General features: G+C 42.0%; 1 protein-coding gene across 1 annotated transcript in view; it reads right to left on the bottom strand.

The window, feature by feature from the left end:
- Positions 1-347: 347 nt before the first annotated feature.
- Positions 348-12,029, bottom strand: part of FER1L6 (fer-1 like family member 6) — a 103,166-nt gene continuing 91,484 nt past the window's right edge. The window contains exons 36-41 of the mRNA XM_019720433.3: positions 10,147-10,235; positions 9,593-9,691; positions 6,940-7,181; positions 5,508-5,671; positions 2,516-2,616; positions 348-1,167 (exon numbers count right to left, since the gene is read on the bottom strand). Coding sequence (XP_019575992.3) covers positions 984-1,167; positions 2,516-2,616; positions 5,508-5,671; positions 6,940-7,181; positions 9,593-9,691; positions 10,147-10,235 — 879 coding nt within the window. The 3' untranslated portion in view covers positions 348-983. The remainder of the gene's footprint in view (positions 1,168-2,515; positions 2,617-5,507; positions 5,672-6,939; positions 7,182-9,592; positions 9,692-10,146; positions 10,236-12,029) is intronic.

The following is a 12,029-nucleotide window of genomic DNA, read 5'->3' on the forward strand; positions in this document are numbered from 1 at the left end:
GAGCTCCGACCCTGTTTGCTACACACAGACACAAAATTATAATTCATATTTATAAAATTCCCTCTTGGAAATTTCCATACAGCATAAATCCATATAGATTTCTCCAGAACTCACTACAGCTACTGAGCACTATTTCCACAAGTGTTAACTTTAATAGAAAACCAGGAACATCTCACCTCTAGATGAGAATTTCAACAATGTGTGCTTCAGGTGATTTATATGAAATTTTCTCCACGCCAGTTTTGCAGCCCGAATAAGTGAATGTGTTTTATAAACTGTAAGCATTAAACAAGGTTAAGAGGGATGGGACAGGTTAAATGCCTAGTAATTGCTACAGTGCGTTCGGCTTATTTGATGTAAAATTTTTATTGAAAAGGAAGTCCTTCCAATTAAATCTCAGGCCCAGGATTAAACCTCTCAGAATAAAACCAATCACGTAACGAAAACATTCACCTAAGTCCATCTGAGGTCACCTTTATTACTCGGAGGCGAAGGAGTCGTTATTTCATGCCGCCCGTAGTCGAAAACAGGACTTAAAGCTTCCAAGTGTGAAAAGTGGTGACGGGTTGGCATAGGGAGAGATTGCTCCTTTCCATCTTCTCCAAGAAGAGCTGATCTGCCTAGACCAGGGGTGTCCAAACGTTTTTCAACGCTTTCACCAAGGGCCATATGCGGTAAAATACACAAACAGCCGGGCCACTCACTCGAGGTGAAGTACGTATTGCCTCACCTGGTTTATTTAAGTAAAATAAATGTACTTTTGGAATTTGCTGCGGGCCAGTTAACAACGGATCATGGGCCTCAGTTGGCCCGCGGGCCGCAGTTTGGACACTCCTGGTCTAGATAGAGGGACTGGTTCTTGGGTCTCTGGATTCATTCCCTTGGCACCTAGCACAGTGTATGCACAGAGCACAGTCTCAGATATTTACAGACGAGGAAGAGAGGATTAGTAGAAAGGATGGGTCTGGGTCCTCCCTCATCCTCTATGAGCCCACGACAATCTTTCGGCTGATGGCCCCCGGCAAGGTGTAGATGAAGAGGACCAGGAAGACGATGAGGATAATCAGAATGAAAGCGATGATGATGTACTTCTTGTAATTCTTCCAGATAAGGTGGTACAGGCACTTGAAGGGGCTCACGAACCAGGAGAAGGAGGTATCTGGGCGGCTAAGAGAGAAGCAAGAGAAAATCAGGGAAGGGGCCCGTGTTGTCCACATGCAGGATTCTGTAGACCCCAGGACATATTTCTGACTCCCACTTCCTGGAGGCCCACAAGGAGAGGACTGAGGATGGGAAAAGAAGGCCATGTTGCCTTAAAGCAGGGGCAATAATGATTCCTTATCATTTACAGGTTTGTCTTATCATTCCTTATCATTACAGGAGGGCAAGAATCTAGTTAGAACCCAGACAGACGTCTGAGTGCCTTCCTTCTGTCCGACCTGACCAGCTCAAGCCCCACGTCTTCCATGAAGCCCACCCTAACCACCCCCGTCCATGAATTATCCCTATCTTTCTGAATTCCTATCTCACCTATCACTTGACCGAGCCCCTTTTTAAACCTAGCATATTTGTCTTCTACACTCTGAACTATTTTATGAGTCTGTGTGTTCTTCCTAAGTAGATTGAGGTCATCTAGAAGGCAGGGCTTATGTCATATTTCTTCGGTGTTCTTCAAAGTGTTTTTTCAGTAGGTACACGTTGTAGGACCTCAATAAATAATTTTGAAATAATCAATAAATAAGCATCCACTATGCTCCTAACACTATGATAGATGGAAGGTAGGTTCGTTCATCTTGAGACACTTGGGGTCTGGGGAGGGATAGCACACATACAATTTGAGAGTATTTTGTATACATGTTTCATATCTATATATACTTACTTTTTAATTGACATTGTAACCATGGATTAAATTGAATAGGGTAACCCTTTCTTCTAGTAATTCTACTTCTGGGAATTTAAAGTAATAATTTATAAAGGGGAAGCATTTTCATCATATTATGATAATTGAAAAAAGGTAGACATAAATTAAATATTTAATTACGGAGTGGCAACCAATTCAATTAGGGGCACCACGTCTATGGAATATTTCACAGCCATTAAAATAAAATCCTAATTACATCAACTATGGAAACAAAGCAAAACTTTGCAGCAAAGGATAAATAAAACATGAAGGCAGATTTGTATGCATGACTGGAGAACAAGTAGAAAAATAATTCATGTGAAATTCATATTCACATGAAAAACGTAAGTAAAAAAATACACAAAATTAGGACATGCCTATGTGGTAGTATTACAGAAAAGCACCTTCTACATTTGCCAAATGCTCTGGATTATTTCCAGAATATTTTTCAATGAAAGAAACAAACAGCTACATGGATTGGATGGCACCTATTGACTGCCTCCTCGTTTCTCAGTCCTCCCAGAGGGGATTATCAAAAGAAATGGCCCCATCCTCTGACGTGGGGACGCAAAGGCCTTTCGCACTTCCGGGGCTCCCACCCACGATTCCACTCACTTGGGCTTGGCCAGAGGTTCGGGCTCCTTTCTGGCTTTTCCCACAGGATTTCTCTCAGCTTCTTCTGCGGTAACTAGATGGAACTCAGCTTCAACCTTGCCCTGCACAAAGACAAAAGTTTCCGTTTGTCGTCACAAAGATCTGCTGGGGCATCACCAACCTTCCAGAAAAAGTGTTATCATGTGGGAGAGTGCCAGGAAGCATTCTGACTGTCCTGCTGCTTTATTTTGAGTGAGGGTTATCTTTCGGGTCCTGGGAGAAGCCATTTTTATGATGAACAATAAAAGCCCTGAAATGATGTTACTTCGAGTTTTGTGAAAAGAGAGAGTCCCGCATATACACAGACACACATGTACTATTTGGCTTATAATCATTTACTATCTGAAGAAATGAAATTAGTTATAAATTAAATAGCACAAATACAATGCTCAACCTAGTGCCTGGTAAATAGTAACTTCTTAAAAATGTATCGTTCTTACCTTCAACACTATTTCGTCGACAGAAACACATGACTTAATGAGAAACATATTCTGCCCATACAGAAAACACCCAGAGATATCCCAAGGACCCGTCTTCCCACAGGAAAAAAATGCAAAGGACAGGGAGGCAGAGAATATAAAATGAATTCTGCCCTTGGCAGAGGAGTCATCAATTATTATCATCAAGAGCTTTGTCCCCTCTTCCCTGTCCCGCCTGAGTGGTCCCAGAGCATGTATTTGGTATCACAAAGGCAGCAGAGGGAAGGTGTTTACAGACATATTTTGATAAATGCTGCTCCTTATTCCTTATCTCTCCATCCAGAGGGTTCCACATCCTATTTCAGTCGGCAGTATTCAACCAAGCACCCAGGAGAGGTCTTAAGTTAATCACATCCTCCAAATGTAATTTTAAATCAGAGCTAGAAAAAAAAAAAGGACTGTTCAAGAGACTGTTTATTAACTGAATGACATCTATGGATGGACGGAAAGGTCCTGAAAGACTAGATTGATTGTACTGCATATGTTAATGACGGGCTTCAAACTTCCCCGAGCCTGGAGAGCGATGCCAGGCAGCCTGAGAAGTGACCGCCTTCTGGTCAGACATGCTTTCTTCCGCAATCATTATTGCTTATTAAACACAAATCACTGGCACGGCATGAGGCGTTTTCATACATTAGTGGTGGGGGTGTATGATGACGAAATCCTTTAAGAAGAGGAATACACACAAACATACATACACACACACATATGCACACCTATACATATATACATATGTATATACATACGTTTTATGGTGTGATTGCGTGTGCATTATTTAACATAGTTATCCTCTAGACTAGGAATTCCATTTCTGGGTAACTAAATTAAGGAAGTAATTCAAAACTCAGAAAAAGCTTTCTGCCCAAAGCTTAGCCATTCTTTGTTGTTCAAACTGTCCTGTTTGTCACAATGAGACTTATCTTGTGTTTTATGTGTCCTAGACCTGGAGTTAGCCATTTCTCCAGAGATGCCTGGTGGCATCTTTGTAGCAGGAACTGATATTTAGGAACCAAGATGCCCGGTGGCATCTTTGTAGCAGGAACTGATATTTAGAAACCAAGATCTGGGCACTAGGAGTCTTCTTTGCTACTGGGTGGCTTTACCTTTTCATCATCCTTTGTCCTTGGAAAATTCATGTCCTGCCCTACTTGACCCTACGCTCCCTCAGAGAGAATTAGCTCCTTCCTTCCTCTCTCTTCTTCTGTGTCATTTACACTTTGACTCATTCATGTGTGACTACACTGATGATACATCTGTTCTTCTCACTGGACTCTGAGCTGGTTGAGGGTAAAGGCCATGCTTACTTCGTTTCGGAATTCATCCACTCATCAATCAATCAATTTGTTGACTGAGCATCTATTATGTGCTAAGCTGTGAAGCTTAGAACTAAGTACAGAGGCTACCATGTAGCAAACCCTCAGGAAGTACCTGGGAGAACTGGGAAGAATGAGCCTGCCTGGAACTTCATTTTCTTTTCCCAATCTCACCAACCAGAAGGGATTACACTGAGAATGAATGGAGGGAAGAAAGAAAAACTCCCAGAAAACATAATTACTCTAGACACCATGAAGTCAGGCCGGCAGCGGCCATTTACCCCATCAGGTGCAAAGGGAATCCTTGCCTTGCACCTACTGCGCCCCTAAAGCGCGCGCGTGCGCGCGCGCGCATGCACACACACACACACACACACACACACACACACACACACACAGAAATAGGTATCTCTCCAGATCTGCCACCAGGAGCATCCTGACCTGGGTACGCTGCTGCCACTGGCCAGAGGAGCAGAGGGGAGATCACACTGGCCCCAAGTAGAGGATAGGAGCAGAGAAAAGAGGCCATGAGGCAGTTTCAGTCCCTTTTCTCAACTTCACCCATCACTTAAGGCATCCCTTTGCCCTTACAGAGGAGCAATGAGGAGCAATTGCCCTTACAGAGGAGCAGTGAAAGGAAGGCCAGAAGACACTTTCTCCCTGCTATTTGTGAAAGGTCTGAATTCCCACAGCATGGCCCACACAGTGTGGACCAAGTTAGCAGTGTGAAAAAGGGATAAATGGCTCTCCCTGCATCACTCTCTCAAGGAAGCTTTAAAAGGATGGATCACTTTTTAAACTGAGTCTCACGTTTGAGGGGGAAGGGATGAGGTAGTTATGTAAAACTGTACATTAGTCAGGATTTTATGCATAATTTCAAGAAGTGTCGGAAAAAATTATTGCCAGGGGCACAAGTTCAAGCCAAGAGGATAGAAAACCACCTTGACATAGAGAGCTATTAAATTAAGTATGCTGAAAGATGGAAGGCTTAATGCATTTATAAAGTTATCAAAATTCTTACTTCTCAGCAGAACCTTTGCCCTCAAGGGCTCTGTGTCATTCATTGCAAGGTACTTCACTTGAAGTTCACCAAATGACTCGATTAAAGAGCATCATGTCCCCTGTCTGAGCCCCACCCCATCTCCTACAGCTGTCACTTACTGTGAGTTCTTTGCTTTTAGCAAAAGGCCACCAGCCCCGCACACGCTTTTGCTGGAATATGGAGATCTTGTTCTGCTCACTTGCATTTTCAAATTTGGTGAGATCGCAGGCTTTGGCAGACTTGGCTGCTCGGGGGAAACTATTGAGGTTCATTTCCAGGGAGCCTGTGAAGATAAACCAGTGACAGTTGTGGAAGGGCTTTTAAAATCAATCAACATCCTCATTTATTTATTTATCCATCCATCCATCCATCCATCCATCCATCCATCCATCCATCCATCCACTCACTAGTCATTCAATCAGCATATTGGGTCACTAGCATGTGCCAGGTATTAGGGGTACAAATCTGACCAAGCCATGATTGGTGCCCTCAAAGCATTAATGATGTGGTAGCGGGTAGAAGACAAGAGCACAGCCACAATATATAACTTTTAAACCTCGGTTTTCAGCGCCATTGCTCTTGGCATCTTCCCTGAGTGCGGTCTGCCTCACATGCCCGTCTTTTGAACCTTCCCCTGCCTTAGCATAGGTCACCCTGTGAGATCCCCCTTCCTGTACCTCACCTCCCTCTTGGAGTCCACTAAACCCCTCTAGGTCGGGGACTCATCTTATTAACTTTGTAGCTTCTCTCTCTCACCCATGTATTTTCAATGAGTGAACGAATATAAGGCAGTGTAAGGTAATGCCATGAAAGCATCATGTATTTTTTAAAAATAGCCTTTCCCTATTACAAAAGGCATATTTGTTCATTGTGAACATTTAGAGCATGCACATATGCAAAAAATAATAGGAAAATGTGCCATCATTCATTCCCCCAGAGTTGACCACTGCTCTATGCATTAGTTCTCGTCCTTATGTCAGGCTTTCTCTCTCCTTACCTGTCTGTGAACTTCACTTTCTGCTGTACATATAAACATATATTTTATAGAAAGGGTTTCTTTTTTCTGACACTTTTTTTCACTTACTGCATCTTGCACAACTATCCACCTCATGAAATATTCTAGTATTTTAATGGCTGCAGGGTTATCATTAATGAGTGCTTACTATATAGAAAGCACTGTGCTTAGTTTTTAAATTGTATTATCATATTTACATCTCCCGACACCCTCTAAGATATGTAATACTACTATCCCCATTTTTACAACTGAGGCAAACTGAGGCAGAGTGGACCAATAATTAGCTCAAAATTTAACAGCTTCTTAGTGGTAAAGCAAAGGTCCCTTTATGTCTGAATATGTCTCTTCCACCATATGGATCCACCATAACTTGTTCAGCCAATACCCTATCAATGGCTATTTGAAGCACTTCCAATGTTTTGCTATCATAAATAGCAACGAAATTATTATCCTTATAGCTAAATCAGACCAAGCTCCCCCCAAAGTGGGACAAAACCCTCAGCATCAATATGAGTTTGATGAAGCCACTGGCTTACCCAGAAAGTCATCCGAGGACAGCCTTTCAAAATCCCAAACCTGAAGCACCAACACAGCTGGCGTCTTACACTCCATCTTCTCTAAGGAAAAGATGTTCTCCCTCTTGGTGATAACCATTTGCTTCTCAGCTGGGAGATACTGAAACGGAAACAGGAAGCGCCAGTTGAAGTTCCCCTCTCCGGTCAGGGAGTTGTAATGCACGTCTGTCTCTTGCTTGTCATCTTCCAAACCCTTTAGCCACCTGAATAAAAATTGAAAAAGAGTTGAACCCTCAGAGCACATTATTCAGGCATCAGTATAAGCCACAGTGAATTAACGACTGTGTTTCCCTGAAAATAAGACCTAGCCGGACAATCAGCTGTAATGCATCTTTTGGAGCAAAAATTATAGTCTTATAGTAAAATAAGACTGGGTCTTTATAATATAATATAATATAATATAATATAATATAATATAATATAATATAATATAATATAATATAATACAATATAATACTGGGTCTCATATTAATTTTTGCTCCAAAAGACGCATTAGAGTCGATTGTCCGGCTAGGTCTTACTTTCAGGGAAACACGGTAGTTTCAATGTGGTTGTAGATCATAGTTTTAAGATTATGACATAGTTGGATTTAGATGCAAGTTTCCCTTGAATCTGAAAGGGGAAAATAGAGGTCAAAGAGTCTAAAACAGAAACAAGATTCTCATTCCAAGCCAGGTTAGGGAAGTGTCTCCAGTTGGTCTTGGAAAGACCTGAAGCCCCAAGCAATAATGAAGGAAAATTCAGGAAATAGGAAGTGAAAGTGTAATCAGTTTTCTCTCACCCTGGGAGCCCTCTTTAGACTTGGGATATCAGGCCTGTAACTGGCGCCTCCTCTCTGTTTGTGGGTCTCAAAAACCCAGCAGGCCTGTATCCGTGTGGCGGGTTGCCTGCACCCACCAGGGTTTCTATCTTGGCTCAACCACTTACTAACTGTGCAGCCAAAGGAAAGTTATCTAAGCTCTCTGTGCCTTTGTTTCATCTGGAAAATAGAAACAATGATAGTACCTAGCTCATAGGGCTGTTCTGAGGAATTATATGAGGTAACAACTATAAAGTGTTTTGTGTACACCAAATTATCTACACTGTTCTTTCTTCTTAGTATTATCTGGTTTCCGTCTCCATCCCCAGCATAAAATAAGCTACAGTTCACATTTTCCCCTAGTACTTAATTCATGGTGAATCAATTATTGAGCAGATAGACACTTTGATACAAACTAATTGATAATTCCAAACCATGTGTTTTCTGAAAACAGACATCCCTCCCCCACAGGGCAGGGGAGGGTAAAGACCATTCTCTTCCCAGAGAAGTGGTACCACTTGTGGTATGGACACAATTATTTAGCTAAAGATGGTGCTCACTCAAGCAATATATATGTGGTATCTGTTATGACGGAAGGAGTGAGTTAGATGCTAGAGGAGGGATGGAGAGTAAACAGAGATGGTCCTTGCCCTCATGGAGCTATTGCCATGGAGGAAGGGGATGGAGGGATAAGGGTAGGGCAGCAGAAATCACCAGAGAGAGATGTGCAAAGGCCCTATTGTATACATTCTAAGAAGGGAAAGGAGCTCAGTGGATTACAGAGCAGAAAGCAAGGCGGAGTCTTGATCCAGTGAGATGAGGCTGGAGAGATAGTCAGGGGCCAGTCATATGGAGTATTTTAGGACATATTAGGGATTTGAATCTTTGTCCAGAGAAAATAGGATGCCATTAAAGGATTTTAAGTATAGGACTGACATGATCAGATTGTGTTTTAAAAAGATAACTCAAGTTTCAACACAGAGAACCAATTATTGGAAGCAAGAGTGAATATGGAGGGACCAATTCAGATGGTTTTGGTATTTCAGTGGCTCAGCAAGGGATGATGGAGGAAAAGATGATGGTGGTGGTGTGGTGAAGATGAAGACAATAGACAGTGCTGGTGGCTATTTGGGAGGTAAAATGGACAAGATTTAATGGCCTACTAGAAGTGGGAGAGTCAATGAAGAAGATTTCTTGGTTGGGGAAGACAAAGAGATCCCAAGATGGGGCTGAGATAAGTTTTTTCTGAGGGTACGTGTTTATGTCCCTTTTGCTTCTGATTTTTTTACCCCCTCATCTCCCTCCCTGACTGACAGGAAGTCTACTAAGGCATTTATGTCATAGCCTAGATGTAAGAGAGATATACAATGCTTTGTTTCCTGAGTCCTAGGTTGGTATCTTTTTTATCAGTAGAACTAGCCAATGCAAAGGTCTAAATTTTAGCTTTTGTATTAGTCTTACAATCGTCTTAACACTTAGTCTTTCATCAATAGCACTACATCTCTTTACTTCCTTCAGGTATAAAGGTATTTTAAATGTCACTCAAAAAACTTAGGTCTCCAACAATTAACTGAAAGAGATGTTTATATAATAAGATTTCTTCACAAAAATATTTTCATAAGATAATAATTCTTAGCAAATTGGCCAAATGAGACAAATATTTGACAAAGAAAGTGACTTTGTGTAACAAGGTGAATAAGACGAACTCCTTTTGTGGAATGTGGTTGGAGTATCTCCATGAGGCATAGGTTTGGTTAGAGGTTAAAGAGGTGAGGAGGGGAAGGAAAGCGAGATGGCGTTTGTTGATGACTTTACCCTTTCACATAAATATCACTTGACTTTTGTCCTGTGAAGATATTCTCATCCTCTAAAATGACATCTTCCGTATTCCATATGGTTACTCTCAGTTCATATCTGGAATGAGGGAAGGCAGGATTAGGTGGAAAACCTTGAAAGCTGATTCAGCTGGTATCTATGTGATTCTGGTATTGCTACCTCCGCTTTACCAAGTTCAAAAATACCAACACTAAAGTTCTAGTTCCATCAATAGCAAGTGTCCCCCCTGGAATCACCAAGGCTGTGAATTTCTCTGAGCAGATCCTCTCTCTATGAATCAACATTTTTCAGAATGTTGAAGCTCAGTAACCCCTGCCATAAAACAGGGGCCACCATTCCAATCTCCACCCTACTCCCATCAACCACCACTCAGCTCCTGCTGTAATGGGCCAGGTGAAAAGTGAGGTACAATTATCAGGTGCCAATTAATCAATGTGACATATTAGACACCAGATGAAATGTCATGATCTTTTAGTCTGCTAACATGGTCTCTCCCCCTAAAGGGGGTGTGGGCAGGGGCTGCAGTGACTTACCCTTTGGGTTGCCTTGGTGAAATGTCAACAGGAGGTCCAGGCTGAGGCATATCTTTGGGGAACATGTCCACCCACATCTGCAGGCGGCCCTAGTTAAGAAAAAAAGACCTCCTTGAGCTTTGAGGGAGGAGCTTGTGAACAACTGATCATTCACGGTTTTAACGGATCTCTTTACTAGAAATGGATATTAGATACAGCTTGGTAGCTTCATACATGTTTAGAATATTTGCTGACAAAGACAGAACTTACATTTTGAGTAATAATTAACCAGAGCATATATTAAAAGCAGGAGAAGGGCAAGCAAACCTTTAATGAACATGTACTGTGTGTAGACACAAACTGTGCCCTTGATAAGCATTATCCAATTAACTCTCCCAATCTTTGCACTGGGTAGATGTCATTATTCTTACTTAGCAGATGAGCAAGCATCTTGCCCGTGCTTACACAGACAGTATGTAGTAGAGTCTGGATTCAACCCTTGCATGTTGACTCCAGAGACTGCTCTTTCTACAAACCCTTACAGATGAAAAAGATAACACTGTCTGTCAGAAATACCATGCTTCATTGTTTTGAATATAACTTAACATCCATTATCCCCATTAATGCTCACCCAGCTACATTTCTGCGCTACATATAAAGAAACTAAGGCTCAGAGAAGTCAAAGAAATGATCTGAAGTCCTGCAGCTAGTGGGTGGCAGAATAGGGCCTACCATCCATTGCATTGAACTCCATACATCAGACTTCATTTACCCTGTTGCAAGATACTTAGGAGCCCATGTGGGGAAAAGGTCTGGTGGATTCCGTGTCAGATCTGTTGTGTACATTCTAAGTCCTCTGTCAGCTCCGGCAAGACAGTGAGAGATGGACAAGGGCTGGGGGGAGGGGTCGGGGGGATTTTATAAGAAGGAAGTGGGGCTTCCACTAACGTGGCTATTTAGGTTACAGGTGGATGGGAGACGTGGCTAGGGGGCAAAAAGATGTTCTGGGGAAGGGAAGATATAAGAAAAGCTTTAGCATTTGGGAAGAGAAGAACCCATTCAATGGAGGATTAACAGTCCTAGGGAAAAGTGGATGATTTATTCTCTAAAGATACATTGACATTCACCTTTCATCAAAAAGCCACAGCTGACAGGAAGGATACCAGTAACTAAGTAATTTCAAACATTGTAGTAAATTTCAAGAAGCAATAATAAGCTTTTCCATCTGGTAAGGTTTACCCTTTCAAGGCACTCCCTGACACGTGCTATCACTAGGTTTACACTCCAGTACTGCTGGGATAGTAAGGTGGGGTATTCCTGTGCTAGGATAGTCCAGTTCATATGCCTTGCCCGTTACACAGTGAGTGAGTCCAGTGCTGGGACCAGACAAGGGCCTCCAACTGTCTGGGTGAAATGCCAGCTGAGAAACTTTGAGCAAATTACTTAAATTCTCTGAACCTCAATTTTCTTATCTTACAAGGATCATATTAAGTACATGCTGAGACTGTATTAAGGAATTAAAGTAAAGTGACCCACACAGCCTCGTTTGCCTAGGAAAACCCCAGGGTGGGCCCCCTGTACAGCTTAATTATTAATAGTGCCCTTTTCCACTCTCAAAACGGCCACGGTTTGGGTAAACCATTCTATGAGCATCCTCATTACGTGAGATAATTTATGTAAAGGACCTAGTACACAGAAGGTTCTTAGTAAAGTTTACCTTCTTTTCCCTTCCAACTCCTAACCCAGATTTCTAGTTACATATTCCACACAACTTCTTGCCAGTTCTTCAAAGCAAGCCACCGTCTATGACTTCCCTGGGAAAACTAGTGGGCTATGTGGTTACTGATAGATTTTGGACAAGGCCTTGGGCATATTAGATGAGTTTGGAAGTTTTTGAAATGTCA

Source organism: Rhinolophus sinicus, chromosome 6 (genome assembly GCF_057876585.1).
Source record: "Rhinolophus sinicus isolate RSI-liver-muscle chromosome 6, RSI-T2T, whole genome shotgun sequence".
Taxonomy (NCBI): Eukaryota; Metazoa; Chordata; class Mammalia; order Chiroptera; family Rhinolophidae; genus Rhinolophus; species Rhinolophus sinicus.